The sequence below is a fragment of the Ursus maritimus genome, unplaced genomic scaffold (genome assembly GCF_017311325.1).
Source record: "Ursus maritimus isolate PB19 unplaced genomic scaffold, ASM1731132v1 scaffold_6, whole genome shotgun sequence".
Classification (NCBI taxonomy): Eukaryota; Metazoa; Chordata; class Mammalia; order Carnivora; family Ursidae; genus Ursus; species Ursus maritimus.
Window position 1 is genome coordinate 71,567,626 of NW_024426774.1, and position 24,117 is coordinate 71,591,742.

At 36.3% G+C, this 24,117-nt stretch overlaps 1 protein-coding gene across 3 annotated transcripts in view; it reads left to right on the forward strand.

Annotated features, from left to right (window-relative positions):
• SRBD1 (S1 RNA binding domain 1) overlaps positions 1-24,117 on the forward strand; it is a 197,593-nt gene that overhangs the window by 107,385 nt on the left and 66,091 nt on the right. For all 3 annotated transcript variants that reach the window (XM_008699821.2, XM_008699822.2, XM_008699823.2), the window contains one exon: positions 7,162-7,244. In XM_008699821.2, coding sequence (XP_008698043.2) covers positions 7,162-7,244 — 83 coding nt within the window. The remainder of the gene's footprint in view (positions 1-7,161; positions 7,245-24,117) is intronic.

The following is a 24,117-nucleotide window of genomic DNA, read 5'->3' on the forward strand; positions in this document are numbered from 1 at the left end:
GAATCATTATATGGTCCAAATTATTCAGATTCCAAAGTCTGGCTGTGTCTTCAGTTTGGGTGCCTTCCTTCCGTGTCCCAGCTTGCATCCACATGGCAATGACTGTGTTGTCCATGTCAACTCCAAACATCCACCTAGACATTTTGAGCCTTCAAGGACTGATCCTGGAGGTAAATATTGAAAGAAGCTCAGAGTCTCCACTCTTGGTTTTCTAGAGTTCACTTCCTTCTCAATTCCTCATTTCTGACTGGAAGTCCTTTCCTAGTGATTGATGCCAGGTATGACTTTATACTTCATTTGAGACCTGTACTACCAATGAGTTTGGGTTTTTCCTTTCAGCTCTCCATAAGTTTAGTATATCAGAATATAACAGATCCTTAACATTCATACAGTGTTAAACATACGTAAGAAGATGACCTTCATGTTACTATATATTCTTGACTAGCTTGTCAGCTTATTGAGAGCAGAGGTCATCCTTATATATGCTTATAATCCCCCACAAGTTCATTTTACTTGAGAGGCGTTTAAATTATATAGACAGAATAGTAGATAGGTGATATTAAAATGTTTATTATGGATTTCTGACTTAAAGTAGAAGATTGAGTACACCTATTATTCCTTTACTCCCTTCTGAACTCCCATTAAATTGACAGTAATACAATAGAAAGAAGGCACACACTAACTAGGGCAAGGATGGGAAAGGAAAGAATAGCAGTAATCATTTTGAAGCGGGAATGCAGATGGCTGAATAATAAGTGATCTTGCCAAATTGAGAAAGTTGAATATTAAGACAGCATTGTAGAAAACCGAGAGCCTAATCTGAAATGATCATGGGACCCTTATAGGTTCAGGAAATGCACCAAGTTACCTTTAGAAGTTTCTTGGGAAGGGGCACCTGGGTGCCTCAGTCGTTAAGCTGTCTGCCTTCGGCTCAGGGCGTGATCAGTCCTGGGATCAAGCCCCGCATTGGGCTCCCTGCTCTGCCGGGAGCCTGCTTCTTCCTCTCCCACTCCCCCTGCTTGTGTTCCCTCTCTCGCTGGCTGTCTCTCTCTCTGTCAAATAAATAAATAAAATCTTAAAAAAAAAAATCTTGGGAGGGCTGCAGGTAGGTCTAAAGTAAGAAGATTGATTGCAAGTTCTGTGTAGAAAGCAATTTGACCCAGTTAAACACAGAATACTATTTAACCAAGCAATTCCACTCCTGGGTGTATACTTGAAAGAGTTAAAAACAAGGACTCAAACCAGTAATTGTACACAGTGCTCATAGCAGTACTATTCACATAGCCAAAAGCTGGCAACAATCCAAATGTCCATCAGTGGATGAATGAATAAACAAAATGTGGTATATCCATACAATGAGGTATTATGTTTAGTCATAACAAAGAAAGAGTACTGACATGTGCCATAACATGGGTGAACCTTGAAAACATGCTAAGTGAAAGAAGCCAGACACAAAAGGCCACATATTGTATGGTTACATTTAAATGAAATATCTAGAATAGGCTAACCTATAGATACAGAAAGATGATTGGTCGTAGCTAGGGACTGGGAAGAGGAGAAAATGAAGAGGAACTACTTAATGGGTACAGGGTTTTCTTTTGGGGCACTGAAATTGTTTTGGAACTTGTTAGAGGTGGTGGTTTGTACAACAGTGTAAGTATACTAAATGCCACTGAATTGTACACTTTGAAATAGTTAATTTTATGTTATATGAATTTCACATCAATTAAAAAAAAAAACTAAAATAGTTAGATCTCCTGTTCTACACAGTTGAGTGACTGTCCTTCTTTCACCTTTGCAGAAGACTGGAGATTTTTTCTCTGGAGAGGGTTAAACAGAAAGCCTCTCTGCTGGAGGACACAGATTATACATGATAGTGGGGATACCCCCTGAAAAAAGAGGGATAGATAATTATTTACATGCTGACATAGAGATCTTAAGACTAAATCTTCCATGCAGGAGATAGGGGAATTCTGACCTACACAAGAGAAAATACCTAATGAAACTGAGATCAGAGGTCCACAAGAAATGGGCCAAATCACCATATAATGAAGCCCACAGCTGATAAACTTCACATTTAAGCAAAGCACTTACAGTCAGCTTTTTGGTACCCTGCCCCTAGTGGACAGTCAAGGGTCACCTATCATGTGAGGAAACTTACACTATTGAAGACAGATGTGGGGGTCTCGCGGAAGCCACGTAGGGGAAATAAAGATTATATAGAAAGAAGAAAAACTTTTACATCCTTAGAGAAATGAAAGGTATTTTGTTCATTTAAATGAACTTGACATAAAGTAAAATTCACCCTTTTAAGGTGAATTTTTTAATTCATCTATGAATTTTGAAAAGCTTAAACTAGTCAGGTAACCACAGCCACTAACACTACAATCAAGATAAAGAATGTTTTTATCAGGTCAACAGATTTGTCAGCTTCTTGTTCAAAAATGTAATTATTAGAGGATCAAGATCATTTACTAAAACTACATTTTAATAAGTTTTATAATGAAAAAATTCTTATTCAGAGTTGCTGAATGAAAAAAGACAGCACGGGAAGTCTTACTTATCTTCCTCTGTTGCTGTCTGATGGCAAGGAGAAGGGGAAAATGGGGGGAGTATTGAACTTTACAAATAAAAATTTCCACTTTGATATTCTTAGCTAACAAAATAAGGTAAATTTTTAGGAGACCGCGGTTTAGTACAGTCTTTTAAGCAGTAAGTTTATTTGCTTTAGAATGGCTTTAGATTCTAGATATTTTAAGAACTGAAGACCAAAATCCATAAAACCCTTTTTATTGTTCGGATAGAAGACACATTTTGAATGAAGGGGGAATGGTGCTTTCAGGGTCTCTCCATGGGGTTGTGCAGGTTGTGCCCTGCACATCCTGCCTAACCATATGGGGTAGCTCTGCTTCCTTACCTTTTAGCACTCAGTCTCTTCTCCCATCCCCTCCTTTTGGTATAACTAACCTATTTTTTTCCTCTAATGCTCAACTTTTGTTCAGTAGCAGTTTAGCTGTCTCCCTTTACATGCTAAGTTACATTTATTACCATTTAACAAATTGCCATGTATTTAAGGTGAAATTCCTGTGTGTATTTTTAGTCCTCTTTTCATTGGTCTAATTTGCCACGGTGCGAGACTCTCAGTTATGGTGGCTTATGATGTGACTTGCTTTAATCTTTTTTTTAATTGCACTTTTCTAATGTGTTTCTTTTTTTCCATATACATTCTAGAGCCATGTAATTGAAATTCTGTTATATTGGCACCTTCGTCCAAGTTCTGTACACTTTATTACTCACAGGCAACACACACGTACACGCAGAGTAAATGGATTGTTCTCCATGTATTTTCTTATTGGTTGTTGATGGCATTTGGTACTGTATCAGTTATTGTCTGGGTGTCTTAAAACCAGCCAATTGAAATCTTATTAGTTCTGATATTTTTTCAGTTGACTTGTTTGATTTTTCTAAAGTAGTCAGTCATCATCTGCAAATAATAATCTAGTTTCTATCTTTTTGGTAATTATACCTTCTTTTTTTCCTTGTCCAGTTGTATTGACTAGAATTTCCTGAACAATGGTGAATAGTAACAGTGATACAGAGATTTATTGACATCATGTGGGCAAAACAGTATTGGCATACGTTTGGAAAGACTACATTTAAAAATATAAAATACAAAGTATAAAAATATACTGCATTTAAAAATCATATCATTGAGATATGATTTAATAGCATTAAATTTGCCCTTTTAAAGTGTTTTTTAGTATAGTCAGAATTGCTCAACCATCTCCACTATCCAATTTTAGAACATTTTCATCACTCCAAATAGAAACCCAGCACCTATTGGCAATCGATCCCCCCTGTCTTCTTCCCCCCACCCCTGGTAAATACTGATCTACTTTCTGTCTCTGTGGATTTGCCTATTGCAGACATTTCATATAAATGGAATCATTACAACATGTGGTCTTTTGTAACTGGCTTCTTTCACTTATCATAATGTTTTCAAAGTCCATTCACACTGTAGCGTGTATCAGCACTTCATTCCTTCCCATTGCCAAGTAATTTTCCATTGTATGGTATGGGTATACCATATTTTGTTCATCCATTCATCTGCTGATGGATATTTGGGTTGTTTTCACTTTTTTGGCTGTTATAAATAATGCTGCTACACACATTCAGATACAGAATTTTACGTGGACATATGTTTTCATTTTTCTTGAATATATACCACATAGTAGTAAAAATTTGTGGATGTACGTAACTATGCTAAACATTTTCTAGAATTTTTTTTACTTCTGTTGCTATACTTTCCTCACTATTTAGTTTCTGCCTCTTTCACTGTGCCCATCTTTTCTTCTCTGTCTCACAATGTGAATATGCTCCCAGTTTTGGTCCATGACTCTTCCTTTCTCTTCGTTCTCTTTCTCAGCACTCTGTAAGACTCCTTTTAACTGAGCTACCTATCTATCTCTTACTTTCAGGAATCTGTTGTCAGCCTGATCATTCTCAACCTACAGGTGTGGGTTACTACTGTTAATTAGCTACTTTCTTATTCATCCTGACAGTGCCATCTTCTCTTGGAAGCCTGGACATACGGCTTTCCAATTCTACTTTAAACAATGTTTAAATTCCCTCCTTCATGAACAATGAACATCCTTCAAATGAACAATGTTCATTTTCCTCTTTCTCCTATCTGCCATCTCTTCCATGCTTGCTTGAGTTTTTATGCTCTGTAGAGAGAGTAGCATCTGAAAGCAAAATACCAATTCTAGAAACATTGGAGTCTATGTAGAGGTTGTTTACTGGGGATACTGTAACTCCAGAGGCTCTTAGGACTTACTGGAGAATTAATATGTCATCTAGAAACTGTCATTTCCAGTTCATTATTGCTGCATTTAGCAATATCAGGATGAACAAAGGAGATGCTAGCAGTGAACCAGTTAGGAGAGAACCAGGTAGAAAATCAGTTAAAGTCCTTTTCTGTACTTAAAAAATTTTTTTAAATATAGAAACCTACTCACACTTAACATTATACAACTGCTCTAACTAGTTTCTAAGTTTAGATTTTCATAATGTGGGTTTTCCTGAAGGGGTAGATTTGAGAGATTTACCTATTATTAATATCCTTTTTTTTTTTTTTTTTTTTTTTAATTTCTGGGACCTTCCTGCAGTGAATTTTCTGATGCCTATATCTTTCACTTGGTTTACTGTTGTGGGTTGTTGGTTTGTTTTTGTTTTTTTTTTTAATCTGAAAGTATTTTGGCAGTGTATGTATGTGTTCAAAAATCAGTCTTACTGGATTATATTTTTAAAGGCTACAATAAAGAAATGATCTTTGCTTTCAGAGACTATCAGATGTTTTCCTGGTGGCATCTACTCTCACTGTGTAATTATACATGTGATTACTGGGGGGAAGCAGCTCCCTTGTAACGCAGCACTTGCACTCATTAACCTTTTGTGAGGTTTGATAAGAAAATGTATGTGAAGGCTTTGGAGGCTGGAGTGAGCATCTCTTCAGTGGGGAAATAGGCAGATTGTGTGACACCAGCTTATTGCTCTCTAAGCTGGCTTTGCAAGCTGCCATTGTCATTGTATGTTAGAAATAATAATAAAATATATGAAAAAGACTTGAATGACCATGCAGTGAACTGAATGCTCAGAGTAGATCTTATCTCTGATGAAGAGGTGGTACAAATCAGTGACAGGAGAATATAATAGTCACTTGCAAGTGGTGGCTTTTGTTGCTAGACTTTGAACAGTTTTTTAACAGTTTAACACAAGAGCAGACATGGGATCTCCTTTGATGGCCTCAATGTTTTCACTGAATGAGTTTATATTTCATCCAACTTTCTGTGTGGGTAGATGACACTGATTAGTTTTCTCACATTTAGAAAATGAAAGCTGTTTGTATGTAAGGACCCAATGTAACTATACTACTTGGGAAAAGAAAAAAAGAGCTGCCCTTGGAAGCATCCTTAATATTCATACTAAATTTCTTTTCTCCAACTAAATCTAAAGATTTTATTTATTTATTTGAGAGAGAGAGCACACAAGTAGGCAGAGGGGCAGAGAGAGAGGCAGACTGAGGGAGGAGCCTGATGAGGGGCTCGATCCCAATGATCATGACCTGAGCCGAAGGCCAACGCTTAACCAACTGAGCCACACAAGTGCCCTCCAGCTGAATCTATCTTATAAGCTAAATTAGATATGAAATTTTGTTAACATTTTGTTAAAAAAAAAAAAAAAAGAGAGAAATGGTGACCAAGTAAAAATATGACCACAGATAAAGGAATGTTTGAAGCTAACTCAGATTTCTTTGAATGTGGATTGTGATGGTCAAGAAAGGGTTGTGATTTAGAACTGTGGGTGTGTTCAGAGACAAGCAGTTGAGATTCAGACCACCACAGTTAATCTTGCAATCACATTTAAGGCTGTACAGGTGTGTTCACTAGCCAACTGACTTGGTCTCTGGTTGCAGTAAGGTATGATTCCATCAGTTACTCATCACTATCAGGATCTAGTCCTAATAACATATTTGATTAGCAAATGTATGTCATAATAATGCAGGATTATTTAAAAGTAAAACAAATATCGACTTGTTCATTAAAGTGTTAGGTGCCCTGCTATGCTGTGTTTAAAGGATGAACAGGTGGGGCGCCTGGGTGGCACAGCGGTTAAGCGTCTGCCTTCGGCTCAGGGTGTGATCCCAGCGTTATGGGATTGAGCCCCACATCGGGCTCCTCCGCTGTGAGCCTGCTTCTTCCTCTCCCACTCCCCCTGCTTGTGTTCCCTCTCTCGCTGGCTGTCTCTATCTCTGTCAAATAAATAAATAAAATCTTTAAAAAAATAAAAATAAAGGATGAACAGGTGATTATGTAAGTATAGCAAGTAAATGTTTTATCTGTTTTTCCAAATGTATAAACCTTGCAATCTGTTTGTGCTCAGGAATGCCTACAGATTCTGGTAACAAAATTAATCCCGAAATTTTGCATTCACTTCTTTTGTGTGAAAAAAAGGAAACTTTGAAACTTAGTGAAATTTTTGGCCTCTTTGTGTGGGGGAAGAGGGAAGGAATTAAATACTTGAATTATGAGGGACTAACATAAGTAATTATTTGGATACTGCTTTTCACATTAAGCCATACTTATTTTCTGTTTTTTTCAGTTTCCATAGCAAGGCGTGTACAAGACCCATTAGCTGAGCTGGTGAAAATCGAGCCAAAGCACATTGGAGTTGGAATGTACCAGGTAAAGCAGTGTGGGTCATTTACTTTGTGAAACCCGTCAATAGTATGCAGACTTGGTGTAGTAATTAAATGCCAGGGGGAATAGTTTCCCATTTTCAGAGGTTACACAGTTGATGGGAAGGTAGTTAGGAGTTATATTATTAGAAAAGAAGGGAGTTTTTCTTTTTTTTTTGGTGTTTATGGTTTGGATCAAGTTTTAGAATTGACTGTAGTCAGATTTAAAGACTATTAAAACATTAGATCAGACTAGTAACTTAATCCAGAGAGCCTCTCCCTTTACCATTATTATAAAAAAGAAGAGGAAATGGAACAGGGGGGATATGTTGGTTCTTTGTGTAAGCCAGTATGAAATATTGATCTTTATTGATCTTTTAGGAAGAATCCTCTGGTACCTACTGTGCCTTATTTATTTATTTATTTATTTTTCTGGCTCCTATTTCTATTTGATTATTATAATAAGTTTTTGGTCATTACCCAGTATGAGCTAGAGCCTTTCAGTTGTTACTGTGTCGCAGTAATAGTAGTGGTGCTTGTTATTGTTACTATATTTTCAGTTCTTGAGGTTGTGTGTGTTCATTGGGCAGTTGAGGACAATGCTAAATCTTGGCAAAGTGAATCCATGGTATCTTGTCTTCAGAAACCTTGAGTTGAATTATTTTTCTCTCCGATGACAGTCTTTTTTTTTTTTTTTTTTAAAGATTTTATTTATTTATTTATTTGACAGAGATAGAGACAGCCAGCGAGAGAGGGAACACAAGCAGGGGGAGTGGGAGAGGAAGAAGCAGGCTCATAGCAGAGGAGCCTGATGTGGGGCTCGATCCCGTAACGCCGGGATCACGCCCTGAGCCGAAGGCAGACGCTCAACTGCTGTGCCACCCAGGCGCCCCCGATGACAGTCTTTTTTAAATCTGAAATAGAATATTATCTTCTGTATAATTTTCATGGGACTTAGGTGATAGGTTCTATACTTTTCTCTAAGAAATATATTAGGGCATGGAATCTGTGACCACTAGAAATGGAAGAGATCTTAGAAATCATATAACCCTACCCCCTCATTTGACAGAAAATGAAGCTGTGTCCCAGAGTAGTTAGGATTTTTACCCAGATTTACACAGTGGCAAAGCCACCTGTCATATATTGAACTTAACTGGGAGTATTCCCATTTTATAGCAAGTTAGACTAAGAGGCATCTAGACCTTTGACTTGACTTGTTCATTTGGGAAGGATAGTTGCTGAAGGGACAGATCTAGCTATCTAGCTAGATAGAAATGCCTAGTATCTAGAGAGTACAACTGTAACAGTTTTATGATATAGGCTTTGTAGTTAAGAGGAATTATAACTATTAATTCAAGATGAAGTTATGGAATGCCTCAGCAAGGTAGTAGAACAAAGAAAAGGAAAGGAGAAGTCAAACTCATAGAACCCAGGCAGGCTAATAAGCTATTGGCATCAAAGAAGTCTTTAGTAAATAGCAGAGACCTAGCCTCCAGATTCTTCAGAGATACAGTATTTAACATGAAAGAGTTTGGAATTCATTCCAATAGCAGTGAGAAGAAATGGAAGAGCTTTAAGCAAGGGATATGATCTGATTTGTATTTTTAAACATTGGCTCTGGCTAATCTGGGGAGAATGACTTAGAGGGGAAGAGGAGAAGCAGTAAGACCAATTCAGAGGCTGTTACACTAGCTCAGGCGAGAGATGATGGTGGCTCCGACAAAGTTAATAGCAAGTAGAAATGGAAAGAAGTTAAATCTATTTTGTAGGGACTACTTGGTAATAAGTGGAGGGAAGGGAGTTTGTTTCAGCTGTCCTAGTATGTGGATGATGCCTGACTAGAGTAGATTTGGTGGGGATAAGATTAGTAATTCAGTTGTGGATGTGTTAAGTCAAGATGCCTGTAAGAAATCCAGGAGATGTCAAATAGAAGTTGGATATATAAGTCTGAGATTTAGAGGAATGGCCATATTAACATTGGAGTACAGACTTTTCAGCAAATAATGACACTGAGAAAAAGTGATCAAGATGGTAAGCTGAGCTTATGATATTCTTTAACTCTGCTACCACTACTACTGGCATATCCACGATTCCGCCTTCTTTAAGATAACAGAGAAGGTTGCACATGTATATTTGTATCCATATAAACACATATGTGAATAAATTGATAACCTGGGAAAACAAGAAAGGGTTGGTGGATGGAAATTTCAGGAATTCTTGAAAGATAGTAAGACTGAGGAATCACATCCGTGGAAAAATAAAACCTGGTGGAGCAGCTGCTCAGAATATACAGATCAGTAGTGTTCTCAAACCAGAGTATGTTCAAATAGTGGGGAGGAGGCCTGTACTGTTAGAGGAGGAGGTACATATGGAGTGACTAGGCCCATAGTGACCCCCTTCCTCCATATCCGGTGAATCTAAGCTCAAGCACTGGGTATAACCCAGAGACCAGAGAGAAGCTGGGAGATCCCTCAAGTAGCCTTTGCTTGTCAGGAAGTTTAAGGAGTCTCACACTGAAAAGACAAACTTCTGACACATACCTGACACCTGGCATCATATCCCACATCATCACTGGATTCCGATGATGGTAAACAAAAACAGCTTATGCAGACAAATGGGGACTCTGAAATGATCTTCTGCTAAGAATCACTGAACATTTGAGGAAAACTTGTCATAGCAAAATGAGGCACCAAATATAACAAGCAAAAAATAACAATGAATAGGCAGCAGTCTTTGAAATAAGTAAAATTAATATTCACAGAGAGATAAGAAAGGTTATTGCATGTATAAAACAAACCTAGGATAGAATGAATTAATCCAATCTTAAAATTAAAAACTACGCTTGTCAAGATGGAAAAGACCAAATGGTCTAAATAGAGTAGACACAGATAAAAACAAATTAATGAATTGAATGATTGAGCTAAGAGATTCTTTAGAATGTAGTCTTAAATTGAGAAAGGTGGATAGTATGAACAAAAAGTCGTATGACATGGAGGCCATTTTAAAGCTTCAACATTCATCTCAGAAAATTCAGATAAAGAGAATGGAGGAGAGTTGCAATCACAAAAATAAGAGGAAGAAATTTATTCAGCCTGAAGACAGACAAGTCTTGAAAAGGCCCAGTAAGTATTGAATAAAAGAATAACTAAAGACCTATACTCAAACACCTTCATATGAAATTTCAGAATGTTAGTGATAGAAAAGGAACTGACTAAAAGCTTCCAGAGAGCAAACGGTTCACCTACAAAGGAAAGAAGCAGTCCTGTTATTGGTAAAAACAAGTAATAGAAATAGAATGCAGTAGTTTTGAAGTTGTGGGAAAAATATTATTCGAACCTGTAATTCTGTATTCAGACAACTCAGCAATTTGATGTGAGAAGAAAATAAAAACATTTTTGGACCTGCAATGATTTTTGAAATGTTACGGATTTTCTTTGAAAGAATTATTTATTAAAGTACTCCTGACCCCAAAATGGGGGGAGCGGGGACCAAAGAAAGGAAAGGCGTGTCATGAAGACACAGTGTTGAGGTGAAGAAACAGTGGAGAGCTTTACAGTATACACATGGGGAGTAAAATGTTCGTTGAGCCTCAGAGTGTTTTATCTATAATGTTAATCTTTAAATGTTTAGTCTGGGCCAGATGAGCTTAACGTGGGAGAATAGAAGAAAACGAAGTGATGAAGGATTATTTTTCAGGAAAATAATTAATATGTAGATTAACTTTATACTTTGTTAGAAAAACATAATCTGAAATATATGAAGAATAACCACAAATAGGATATTTAATTTAAATTATGAGAGTAAAAAATTAAAAGTTCATCATTCCAACCAAAGGCAGAGAAAACAAGAAAGTATAGTAAATAAATAAAATACACGATGACAGGAATAAGTATGGGTAATAGGTAATGGTGAATGGGTTAAATTCCCGTTAGTAGAATGTCATACTTTTAAAAGTAAAATACAGCTCTAAGTTGTATATGTATGCAAGATGTTTCTAAAGAAAAAAACAACCTTGAAATTAGAAATTTGGAGAAAAATATTCCACACAAATGAAAAACAAAGTTATAGTACTGCTAATATCAGACAAAATAGAATTTAAGGCAAAAATGCATCAAACAGGTCAAGGAGGGATATTTCATATTAATAACAGACAGTTTCCCAAGAAGATGTAATTACCCTGAACACTCTGTGTTATCTAACAATATAGCTTCAAAAATTATGCTGTATTAAAAGCTTCTAAAATTAGAGCAAGAGACAATTTCACCTTTTTTGTAACTCTTAATAGACTACAGTGTATTAACACATAACATTTTAAAAACAGCTTTATTGAGATATAATCACATACCATGCAAACATATGTAAATTTACCTATTTAAAGTGTACAAGTCAGTGAATTTTCATATATTCAGTGGGTTGTGAAACTATTACTACTATCTTATTTTTGGACATTTTCATCACCCCAAAACGAAACCTGGTGTCCTTGAGCAGTCACTCTCTACCACCCCCCACTCCCCAACCCTAGGCAATTACTCATCTACTTTGTTTCTATAGATATGTCTATTCTGGATTTTTCATATAAATAGAATCACACAATATGTGGCCTTTTGTAACTGGCTTCTTTCATTTAGCATAATATTTTCAAGGTTCGTCCATGCTGAAGCACAAGTCATTACTTCATTCCTTTTCATGGGCAAATTGTATTTCATTATATGTGTAAAATACCACATTTTGTCTATCCATTCATCAGTTGGTAGAGATTTGGGTTATTTCCACTTTTTGGCTATTATGAATAATGCTATTATGAACATTCTATGCAAATTTTTATGATGTGTATTTTCATTTCTCTTAGATATATACCTAGGAGTGTGTTTGCTAGGTCATTTAACATATAAATTCAAAGCCAGATGAACTAGGGAAGTTATTTGTCACAAATGTACATGTACATAACTTTCTATCTTATTGTTAAGGTTTTGGTGTTTTCTCATTGATTTGTATACAGTTATATGTTGGTTTAAATAAAACGTTTACAAAAGATACATAGAGAGCATCTAGACACCATTTATCATAGATGAAATAAAAATTTTTCTTTATCAAAGAAACCCAAATTAAACAAAGGAATATTATTTCAATCTAATAATTGAGTAAAGTTGTAATAAAATGATAAACATCTGTGCAAGTGAAGATATGGTGAAATGATTATTCACACACACAGCTGGTGGAAGTATAGATTGTTATTTCTAGCACATAGTCAATACCTGTCAACTTTTAAAGAATGCATGCCATTTACCTGGTAGTTCTCCCTTTAGGCATCTCTTCTAAAGCAGTATTAAGAACTACTGATAAGATTTATATACAAGTTTGCTGTTATAGCAAAATTATTGGAAACAACTACAATAGAATAGTATATCCATCAGTTGAAATATTATACAACCATTAAAAATACAGGCTTTCAAGGAGGATTTAATGACATGAGAAGTTGCTTTATTTTTAAATTGCAATGAAGTTGTTGATACAGAATAAAACCAATTTTTGTTCTAAAATTATAGATATACATTTAAACTGAAGAAAAACAAACCTGGCTAGTGACTGATATTTATGTTTTTTTGTTGGTGTGATTAGGGGTTTTTATTTTCTTTTTTACTTTTTTTCAAACTTTCTATAGCGAATATGTATTAGGAAGAAATTCTAAAATATATATCCATGTCTATATCGCAACCAGTGGGCCACTTAATTTTAAGCCTTGATACAATAGACTTCCAATATAACCAGAATAGGACTGAATTTCTTTTTAGTTGGGACCTCTAAATGCTTTTAGTAGAAATTTAATACTTATATTTATTCTGATTTAAAATATAAGTAGCTGGACAAACATTGTTGATTTTAAAAATGAAAGCTATTCAAAGAAAGAATGTTAAATACTTAGATGAAATAATAGAAGCTATAATATTATTATTTCAATAGAAACTAAAATACTTTTGGTTTAATAACAGCTAAAATGCTAAAGGCAGCAGTCCAGTTCTTGTCTTAGAAAATGGGGAGACCTGATTTTAAAAACACATGCCTGTCATAATTTCTGGAGAGAGAGGCAGCCAGTGTGGTCGAATGACAACATATCCCTAACTGACCCCTAAAGACTTTGCTGGAAAGTGGCTTGGTGTTACTCCCAAGAAAACACTCCAGGTTGAGAGCAGGATGATGCAGGGTTGGCTCTGTTAAGTTCTGTGGGACATGGGGAGCGTGGTTTAGCTTGGCCTTGTCATATCCTGAGAGCACAACTTAAGTAAGTTGGATTTACTTGCTATTTATTTCTTCTTTGGACCGTGTTTGAGATACTTTTGTGCTCATTAACACCTCCATTTGTTAATGAGCATGCTCAGTAAAGTGGGAAAGACAAAATAGTCCTCTTCCTCCTTTCGTGCCTGTTAGATCATTTGGTGATGTTAGAGAATGAAATGGTGTTCCAAAATGAGTTTTTGGAACCCTTAGTGGATTTGCTTTATCCTGGCATCTTTATTCCTCATTATTATGGATAACGGAGAAGTCACTGTAAAAGGAAAATCATCTTCCCAGCTGAATTTTTCATGGTAAAACCTCAAAGGTGGGAATTTGTATTTTACTTCCCTACCCGCTCTGTGGGATCAGTTATGAGTAAAAGCAAAAAAACAACTCTTCAGTGGTGATATTATTATAGTTTTTCAAACTGTTTTATAGGTAACATGGAGGGATTATGAAATTTAGTTTTAGTTTAGGTCTGTAAAAGTTAATAAGAATCCTCTGTTTTATATTGTTTGCCTAAATCCTTTTAAACATTTTAATCCCTTAATTATTTGTTATTGTACAGTGGAATACAGGAAAGAGTCTCCCTGTGGACATTCACGTAGCTGAATTGTACCTCAATTTTTGCCCTCTTATAGTAAAGCAGTATTTTGAAATAGATAAAACACAAAAGTAAAACGTAGAAGAAATTCGTTCTAAAAATCAGGCATCACTTACATATATGAGTTCCTTGCTAAAATGTTTTTACAATCTTGTTCCTTAACTGTAAGTCCCCACATATGGCCTATATTTGAATTTGTGCTTTACCCAGTATTATAAATAAAAATCAAACTTAGCCTTGCAATTCAGATATTTCATTCATTTGTGACTATAACTGAACCATTACTGTGACTGAACAAGAACAAATAATTGACCTTGACTGGGAGTATGAATAAACTCATCTATTAGAATTTGCTAATTATTCCTTAAACTTAGTTTTAAAATCTCTATTCTGGGTTTTTTTGTTTTTTGTTTTTTTCACTTCAGGATTAATTATGCTTCTTTCGTTCAAGTATTGGCTTCAGTTTTCTCAGGTTCCTAGAAATCACCAACAATGTAATAAGCCATGTATACGTACACACACCCTAGTATAACACCATACTTATCTTTAAAAGAAATGTGAAGATAATTTGAAGAAATTTTTACCAATAATGCCTTAAATTATTAACAGTGAAATATCTAATTTCCTTTATCTTTTGTTTGCTTATTTGTATGTCATTGACCTTGAACAATGAAACCAGATCAATTTCAGTTTCTACTCAACTTCACCTTTTAGTTTTCATACATCAGCACAAAGTGCTAGGATTTCTAAAACATTAAGCTATTTTCACAGTGTTTATAACTAGTAATTACCATGGATGATTAAAAAAATTACACGTGACATTAAAAGTACTACCATAAAGGAAAAGATTAATAAATGTTAACTGCATTAGAATCTAAAACATCTCTGAGTCATAAAACAATATATAGAAAATCCACAGACTGGGAGAAGGTATTTGCAAAACATATACCTATAAAGAACCCAGACTATATAAAGATCTACAAATCAAAAGGAAAAAAGACAGAAAAATAGGCAAGGGATATGAACAGGCAATTTTCAGAAGCAAAGACAAAAAAAAAAAAGACAAAAATATTTTTTAAATGATCAGTTTTGATAGTAACTGGGGAAATGCAAACTAAAGCCAGTATACAAAACCTTTCAGGTTGTCAGAACTTAGTCTGACAATTTGGTTGTTAGCAACCATGTTAAGCATTGGGAATCTTATACATAACTTATAGGAGTATAAACCGGTTCAACCTCTTTGGAGAGCAATTGGACATTAATGAAGTTGGAGATGGGGATTCTCTTCAAGTCAATAATTCCGTTGCTATTTATACATAGCCTTGAAATTTTTCCCAAATGTGTACGGGAAGATATGTATTAGAAATTCGTTGAAGCACTATTTATAGCAGTGAGAATTTGGAAACAAATGTTCATCATCCAGAAAACAGAAAAATAAATTGTGGTGTACTCAAATGGTAGAATATTACATAAGAGTGAAGACAACCCATTTAGAGCTATCTGTATTCATGTGGATATACTTCATAAGATATAATATTAAGAGAGAAAGCAAGTTGCAGAATATGTACAGTATTATATGATTGGTATAAAATTTTAAGATATGAAAAATAATACTGTGTACTATTTGTGAATACCAATATATATAGTAAGAAGATAGAAGTAAGCCCTGAAATTTACAATTGTGGTTACCCTGGATGGGGCATGGAATGGGAGAATAGGAACTGGGAGGGGTATACCAGGAGTTTCAACTATATAGTATTTTGTTTCAACTATATGTATAGTATTTTATTTCTTAAGTTGTTTGGTGGGTACATGGTGTTCCTTATACACTATAACTTTTGTTAAATAAAAAGATGTTTGTTTATAAAAAGATGCCGGAAATGTTGGTCAAATTCTAAAGGTGTTTAATCTCAGGAACTGTGGCTTCCAGTTGGTTGTAATTTCTTCCTTATATTTGTGTGTGTGTGTGTGTGTGACAATGAGAATTTATATAATCAGAAAAAAAGCTATTTTCAATTTTCAGTGAAAATGAAAAAACACATTTAATATTAAGTACATTTCTCTTTGTAATAGTCCTTGAAATTTTCATCTTTAAAACCCTAAGTTTGCAACAAATCAAATGATTTTTTAAGGATTTGTTTATTTATTTTAGAGAGAGGGTGGGGGAACGGCTGAGGGAGAAGGAGAGAGAGTCTTAAGCAGACTCCACACTGAGCGTGGAGCCCAACCTGGGGTTCAGTCTCAAGACCCTGAGATCACCACCTGAGCCAAAACCAAGAGTCGGAAGCTTAACCAACTGTGCCCTCCAGACAGCCTCAAATAGTTTATAATGCAAAATTCTAACACTATCTTTAATTTTTTTTCATTTTACAGATACGGATTTTTCTTCTGTGAATTTTTTTTATTTTTTATTTATTTTTATTATTTTTTAATAATAATATTTTTTATTATATTATGTTAGTCCCCATACAGTACATCCCTAGTTTTTGATGTAAAGTTCCATGATTCATTACTTGTGTATAACACCCAGTGCACCATGCAATACGTGCCCTCCTTAATACCCATTTTGTGAATTTTAAAAATGAACTATTATTTGTTTGGCCCCATTATTTGAAATGGTCATTTCAGAGATATGGCCTAGGACAAAACTGTGGGTGATTATCTTTCTAGTGATTATTTACAGGGCAGAGTTAGGTAGAATTGATGTTTAAAGAATTGTAGTGTGTTAAAATAATGGTGCCATAATATGACTAGCATTCATCCTATACTATTCTCTTTTCACCCCTAACTACTCCCCCAACACACTCCTAAATTATCTAAATTAGGAACCTTAAGATCAAACAGGGGAGCTTTTAAAAATAACTAGCCTAGGCCACATGCTCAGAGATTTTCATTTAATTGGTCTGGAGGGTGGACCCAGACATGAACAAGCATTTTAAAATTCCGCAGGTGATTCTAATGTATAGGCCATGTTGAGAACCATTGGTTCTTAAAGTATGGTTCCTGGACCAGCAGCATCAATATCACCTGAGAACTTGCTGGAACTGCATATTCTTGCACCCACTTCCCAGGCTTACAGAATCACAAATTCTGGGGGGTGGTATGCTATCAAGCTTGAATGTGCATATAAAGCCTTTGGAGTCTTGTTAAAATGCAGATTCTGGTTCATTTGGTCTAGGGTAGGGCATGAGATTCTGTGTTTCTTATAAACTCCCTGGTTATACTGATGCTGTTGGTCTGAGGATTACACCTTGAGTAGCAAGAGACCCTACGGAAAGCCTCCTGGGCCCCAGCCCAGGTCTATTGAATCAGAATCTAATTTTAACAAGATTTGCAGAGCTTGAATGCACATTACAGTATATACAATGTAAGAGGAAGATCAGGATATGCCAGTATCTAAGGGATGTGAGAATTTGAAGAAGCAAAAATCAATATTCTAAAGCATTACAAAGATAAAGGTAGGATACAAACTGAAAATGTGCTTTTATGTTTAATTTTAAAACGTGGTGGTGGCCATAATGAGAATAGTTTCATTGGAGTGGTAGAGGCAGAAGTCAGATAAAAGCATATTGAAGGCTGAATGAAAGATGAACACTTAGAGACAAGTGTATACACATCTTTAAAGAAGGAGGTCAGGATTTGAATGGGCTTAAATGTTGATAGGAAGGAGGTAGAAGTGGTTAGGGAGAAGTTGAAAATGCTGGAGAGGCAGAGGCTGGATGCCTGAGGAGATGACGCCCATAGCTTGCCTAAGGAAGGAAGTGGACAAGAGTTCAGAAAAGAGAAGCTCCAGAGTGGCAGGTGACTGGAAAGTGGTGGAAGAGAGCAGTACTAGGAGGGGTTGCTCCCCTACCTGGATAGTTTTCTTTTTCCGTGAAGTAGGAGCCTCCTGTTTTGTATCCCTTCTTCTCCCAGAAGAACAGACAATTTTTTATTTTCTGAAATCACTGTACTATTTTGTTTACTATCTGTCTCTTGTAATGGAATGTAAACCCTTATATGAGACAGGGTATTCACAGCTTCCACAACCTGGCACGTGATCGATACTCAATAAGTATTTGCTGGGTGAATGAATGGTAGAGTGTCAGTATAGTTGCTCTTTTATTGTATTTTTTAACTCTGTTGTGAACACACCATAAAATTTTGTAGCCTCTCACTTAAAATTTTTGTGGGGTAAACCTGAAATGTGAGTTACTAGGGTTTTTTTTTGTTTGTTTGTTTTTGTTGTTGTTGTTTCTTTTTTAATGAATCTCTTTCAGGCAAAGTGAGAATTTCAGAGCAGAGAGCATTAGCGTAGCCAGGTGATTGCAGTGAGATGACTGGAAAGTGAAGAAGGGTTGTTATGGCCAAAGGAGCTAGAGTTCCTCAGTTTAATGCCTACTGCTCCATTCCTTTCTTGCTCCGGGATGCATATTCTGTTCTTAGTGGAGATAACTCTCACTGAGACAGATCAGGGACAGCACTTACAGAGGAATGTTCTTGGTGACAAAATCAGTCTTTCTGAGGACCTCTAACTAATACAGTGTGATATCTTTATCAAAGAGAAACCTTTGTTACAGGGGGATTCATTGATGTAGAATCTTTAAAGTGAAATTACCTACTAAAATGTAAGTTTACGAAAGTTCTTAATGATTTTATCTTTGTTGCTGCAAAGCCCTAAGGAAGTTTTTGGTATACTGGTTAGGTCTCATTTTGTGTGCAGATGGATAGCCTACAGGCTGAAAATAGCGGAAGAAGACTATTCTAAAACCATTTAATTCTGACATTCAAAGAGATAACTACTTTCTGTTTTGCTGAGTATTTGTATATAATTAGTCTGGATAATAAAAGAGAATCTAGGATGTAATTCTTACTGCAGAAAAATATCTGTGTGATATAATGTTCATATTAGAAAGAATTCTTGAAAACCCAAGTTTAAGATTGATTAATTATTAATTAATTAATGCCAGATAATTATAGCAATCAGGAAGAGAAATAAAATGGATAAATATTAGGAGGGCCACTTCTGAGAACTTAAAAACTATATTCTGAATATCTGTTATCTGATATAATTAAGGAATATTGATGAACTCATTCTTTATATATGTGTGTTGGGGTAGGTGTTGGTCGTGGTATTTAAGAATAATACAGGTAAATTACTTGTAAGATTATATTCTATTTTAAATTCAAGAGGAAGGCATCATCATTATCACAGTGACAGGATGCCTTAAATGCATAATCCTGTAGAAAGGACTGCGAGGTTTATAGAATTTAGGTAAGAAGTGAACCCTGCCTACAAAGTGATTATAATGTGATGCAGAGACAAGAAAGCTGGCCTCATTAAATTATGGCGTGAGTTCACTGATGGCACATTTCTGCCCCCAGATCTCTCTTACGCTGTGGATGGTTGTGTCACAGTGTCTTTCTTTCTGGTGATCATGGAAAGGAATTCTAAGGGGGAAATTCTGTATTGAGGAAAGATTCTATTGATGAGAGGTTTTGGGGGAAGGGTTTACTCTCTATAACTTTAAATATCATTACAGGTTAGAAAAGTTAATTTGCCTGGATTTGTATAGCATGAAGATTGTTTCCATAGAAGGAAGTGCATGTGTCGCTTGTCTTGTTGAACAACTAACTTTAGAAAGTATCTTTGATTTTGGGTGAGGTAGTAGGCTAGTTGGCTGCCTTCTTTGTGCACTGTTAACTCTGGTGATGTATTTTCTTTAATAATCCAGATCAGGCTCCTAAGCTGTTTATTGTATAGTATTATTAAAAAGATGTATTTCCCTTTCAAATGTATAATTAAAAGGGAGAATTTTCTCTTGCCATATACAAGGCTTTTGTTTCATTATTTATTTGGAATAAATGGGGCCAGACGGTATGAGTGCAGCTAGGTTTTGTTGGAGGGGAGCTTGCAAAGACTTTTTGAGGCATGATGTGCAAGTGAGTGCTTTCAAATCTCAGAGGTGTGATTATGTCATAACAGCCATAACCTCTGGGCTTGCTTTATTACGTTTATTAAAACAAATCTGTATGGGGTTGCTATGTATATTTTGGTGATGAAGGAAATGAGGTGGTTAATTTATTATGTGAACAGCACTTTCAGCTAACCACAGCGTGATTCACCGAGAGAACGGTGGAAAAGCCTCACTCTGTAGAAATGACTGCTTTTTGATTTGTGGACCATAACTTTCAACACCAGAGCATGAAGTTTATCTACAGAATGGTTCTCTCTCTCTCTCTCTTTTTTTCTGTAATGTTTTTGTCCCATTTTAAACTTGAAATTTTTTCCTTCATTATATTTTGGGCATTTACCGAATATGAATGATCTAAACAGTCCTTGCCAGCAAATTAAGGAGAAAAACTAAAAAAAGTGGTCCATGTGTTAGGGCATTAGGGAAGTTGGTAGCATCTTTATGGTTTCCAAGCAGCCCACACATACCTCACAGGAGGACTTCACAAAATCAGTATTCCAGACCTTCAGCCAATGAGGATGACTACCTGGTGTCAGATATGAGTTAAGGAAAAGTGAGGAACCTGTTGTTTTTCCCTTCTGTAGGATGTGTTTATCAACATACTATATTAGAATAGTGGAAAAGGAAATCAATCTCATACAAAGTAATCTCTGACAAACATTTGTTTGGAAGTGGGGGTTGACTGTGGCAAGAGGTGAGGATATAATGCCTCATAGAAGTACACACACTATGGAATGGAATCAAAAGAAGATCTGTCCATCTAATGAGGAGACAGGGTATAAAGCACTTGGTTGTATACTCATAAACAGCCATTGCAAGACTAAGGAAAGTTTGTTTTCTCTGGAGTTATGCCACAGCCAGCATCATGTGGTGATGTGAACCTGCCTAGAAAGAGAGTGGAAAATAGGTCATCTTCCTGGCAATATTTCTGAAAGACCCCCTTCATTTTCCAGATGTGCTATGTACCAACCATTCACAAACAGAAAGTCTTGGAAATCAGTAAGCCATTTAACTGGTAAGAGTTCATCAGAGCATTTTATATTTGGAACATTTCAAGTCTCCACGAAAAAGGATGACAATCAGTTTTATATTTTATCTCTGCTGCTTTGGAGTGGCATACTGCATTTCTTCACAGTCCTCAATTTGCTCTAAAAATTATGTCATTCCCTCATAGCACTTCCCCCAGAGAGTTGGCAAAGACCAGGAGAAACATTATTTGTGTAGTTTAAAGACGGACTGTAGAGGAGGGAGGTCCAGGCCTGTGGTTTATGTAAACAGGGGAGACTGAGAGGGGGCACTGGCACCCCTGGTTAGGTTATTACTCAGTCATCATGAGCAGTCAGTCAGGCCCGGCGAGAACGTGTCCACTTGGAGACTGCTCCAGCCACAGTGACTAGTAATGATCATCCACAGCCCCAGACTGTGAGAGAAATTTAATTTTAAAAGGAATTGGATTATAGGCAAAACTTCATTTTAGTGACATTGGTTGGGGCTCTCAAACTTTTGAGATCTCTTTGCTAGGAGAATGAAACTATGTTTTGGACATTCCAAGAGACATTAGGGCTGATGCCACCTAAGCTAGCATTTCAGAAACTTGCTCCAAGTGGATTTATCTTCATAACGGTTTGGTTACCTCTCAAAAGACGGAAATTTCAAAATTATTCTTGGGAATTGGCTTTAAAAAGTCTGTTACCCACCCCCCATGCCCATCACAAACACTTGCAGAGCATAACGGTTATTTTAAAAGCATGGATAACAGAGAAACCTTCATTCCAAGTGCACCCTCCATTTTCTCCGCCTTCCTCAGCATTTTCTGCTGCTGAGCCCTTTTTGCTTCTGTGTCTCTTTCCTCATCCCCCTTCCAACCTCCTGTGAGCTGCTTTTTGAAGAGGTAGTTTGTTCCCTAGTCCCTTCCTCAGGGCCCCTCCCTTCATATGGTGTGAAATACAGCCAGGCTTTTAAAAAAGTGATTCTACCCTCGTTTACGATTTGAAACCTACTCAGATATGTGTTGACAAATTTAAGCAACTTTGCGTTTTTCAAAATACAAATTTATGGGCATGTTACCCGAGTAGCATTAACTGAACACAGACCCAGGGATGGCAGCAGAATACAGAAGATGGCCAGCTCAATCTGCTAGACGGTAAGAGCATGATTTTAAATAAAATGGAGCACTGATTGTGAGTGAGACAGGAGGCCTCTTCTTGTGGAGAAATCCTGTGTTTATCATTAAGTTTACAAAGGAGATTTGGATTCTAGATTAAAATAGTCATACCTGAGACATACAGCTATGCTCATTGACATATACTCCTCCTTGTATTTGGGGAGTTATAATTCAGGGTGTGTTTAATCAAAATTTCTCTGAGCGGTAAAGACAGAGAACCTGCCTTAAACTGCAATTGCATGAACATTCTCCCTGGCCCCCCTCCTTATTTCAGTATGGTGCGGTGGAAATAGCACAGAGCCCCAGGGCAGCAAAAGGAGCTGAGGTCTTCTTACCTTAGTTTATGACTTTGGGAAAGTAATTTTACTTCTTCATGCCTTGTTGGAAAATAAAATAAGGTTACCTGTATACTTTCTGAAGGAATGTTAAAGGAAATAACATACGTGTATTAAAAAAAGAAGAAAGAAAACAAAGATGTGGAAGTGCCTGAAAGTGCAAATGTGAAAGTGAGTTTATTTCAAATGACGGGACCATCAAATAAACAGGTTCTATTTATGTTGGTGGGTTGTTTTTGTTTGTTTTTGTTTGGATTTTTTTGGCCTTTGATGTTAAGGTTCTGTTTATTCCCGTTATTGATTCATATGCTAACCTTATCAGGTATTCCTAGAATCATTTAATTTCAGTTTACAAGGGACCTTAGAGTTCACACTGGCAGACACAAGTATGTTCATTCCCTTCTGCTAAAAGGGAGGACGGAAGAAGCTGCAGGGAAAGCTTCCAGAACAAAGGATCAGAGTGGCGGCATTGCTGTGGTCATAATCCAGGAATGAGGAAACAGGCCCATTGCCTGAGCTGCCTCTTATAAATAGTAATGACAGGACGTGTTGCACAGGGAAAGATAGGCATTTGAAGTTGAATTGAAAAGTACACTTTAAACTTCTGTTAGTTATTACCTACAGAATTTTTTTGTAAGTCTATAGTGCTTTACTTGTTATCCTTGTGTATCCGATTCTTCTGTTGTGGTTTGCATCTAATGTTTAAATTGACTCAGTATTTTGGAGGTGGGAGGGGAAGAGGGTGGAATAGTTAAAAACAAACACAACAGCAACAACAGAAACAAACTCCTTAGTTTGTTGGGATGCACGATCTAGTTATGGGTTGTCAATAAGAAACAGCTGTTTGTTTGTTGACAGCCTGCCTTGCCTCTCCCATAATCAAGCTGTTTCTCATCATATAATTACCAACTCTTTAGTATTTGAGGCTTGTTGTGGATTTATAGTTGGTTATATAACGTTTGCCAAAACGTCATAGTTTAGATAAAAAATTAGTGATTCCCTTGTAGTCATTCTACTGAAATATGAATGTGGGTTGTAATAAAAGAAAGATGCCTGAAGAGACTTCTGAAATTCATTTCAAACTTAAGGGAATGTAGCGGGTGTTGTGTGTGTGTTTTCTAAGGAGAGAGTATCACTGTAACTCCTGCCCGTCTCATAGACTCTATTGCCAGTCGGAAAAGCGTTCAGTGTTCTTTTCACGAGTTAAGTTAAGCAGCATGGATGTGGGTGGCAGGATCAATTTCGTTCTGATCCAGAAGGACATGGTTTCATTCTTCTGTTCGTTTGTTCTTTCTTTTTTTTCCTGTCTTCTCAAAATCCTGTTCTGATGTTGAAGCCAGGAATGAAAGGAAATAAAGTCAAGTTTAAGTTCTCTGAGAGTCCAAGGTGATGTTTCAGCCTTCTGGGTAGCTTTACTAGCTGAATCAAAGCTGAATGTGCCTCGGACCCTAAAGAGAACCTATCTAGGACATTTTATAAACAGACCCCTTTTTCGATCTGGATTATGCTGAGCGAGGTCCTTTTTGAAATAAGGGTAACCTGTGTTTTAG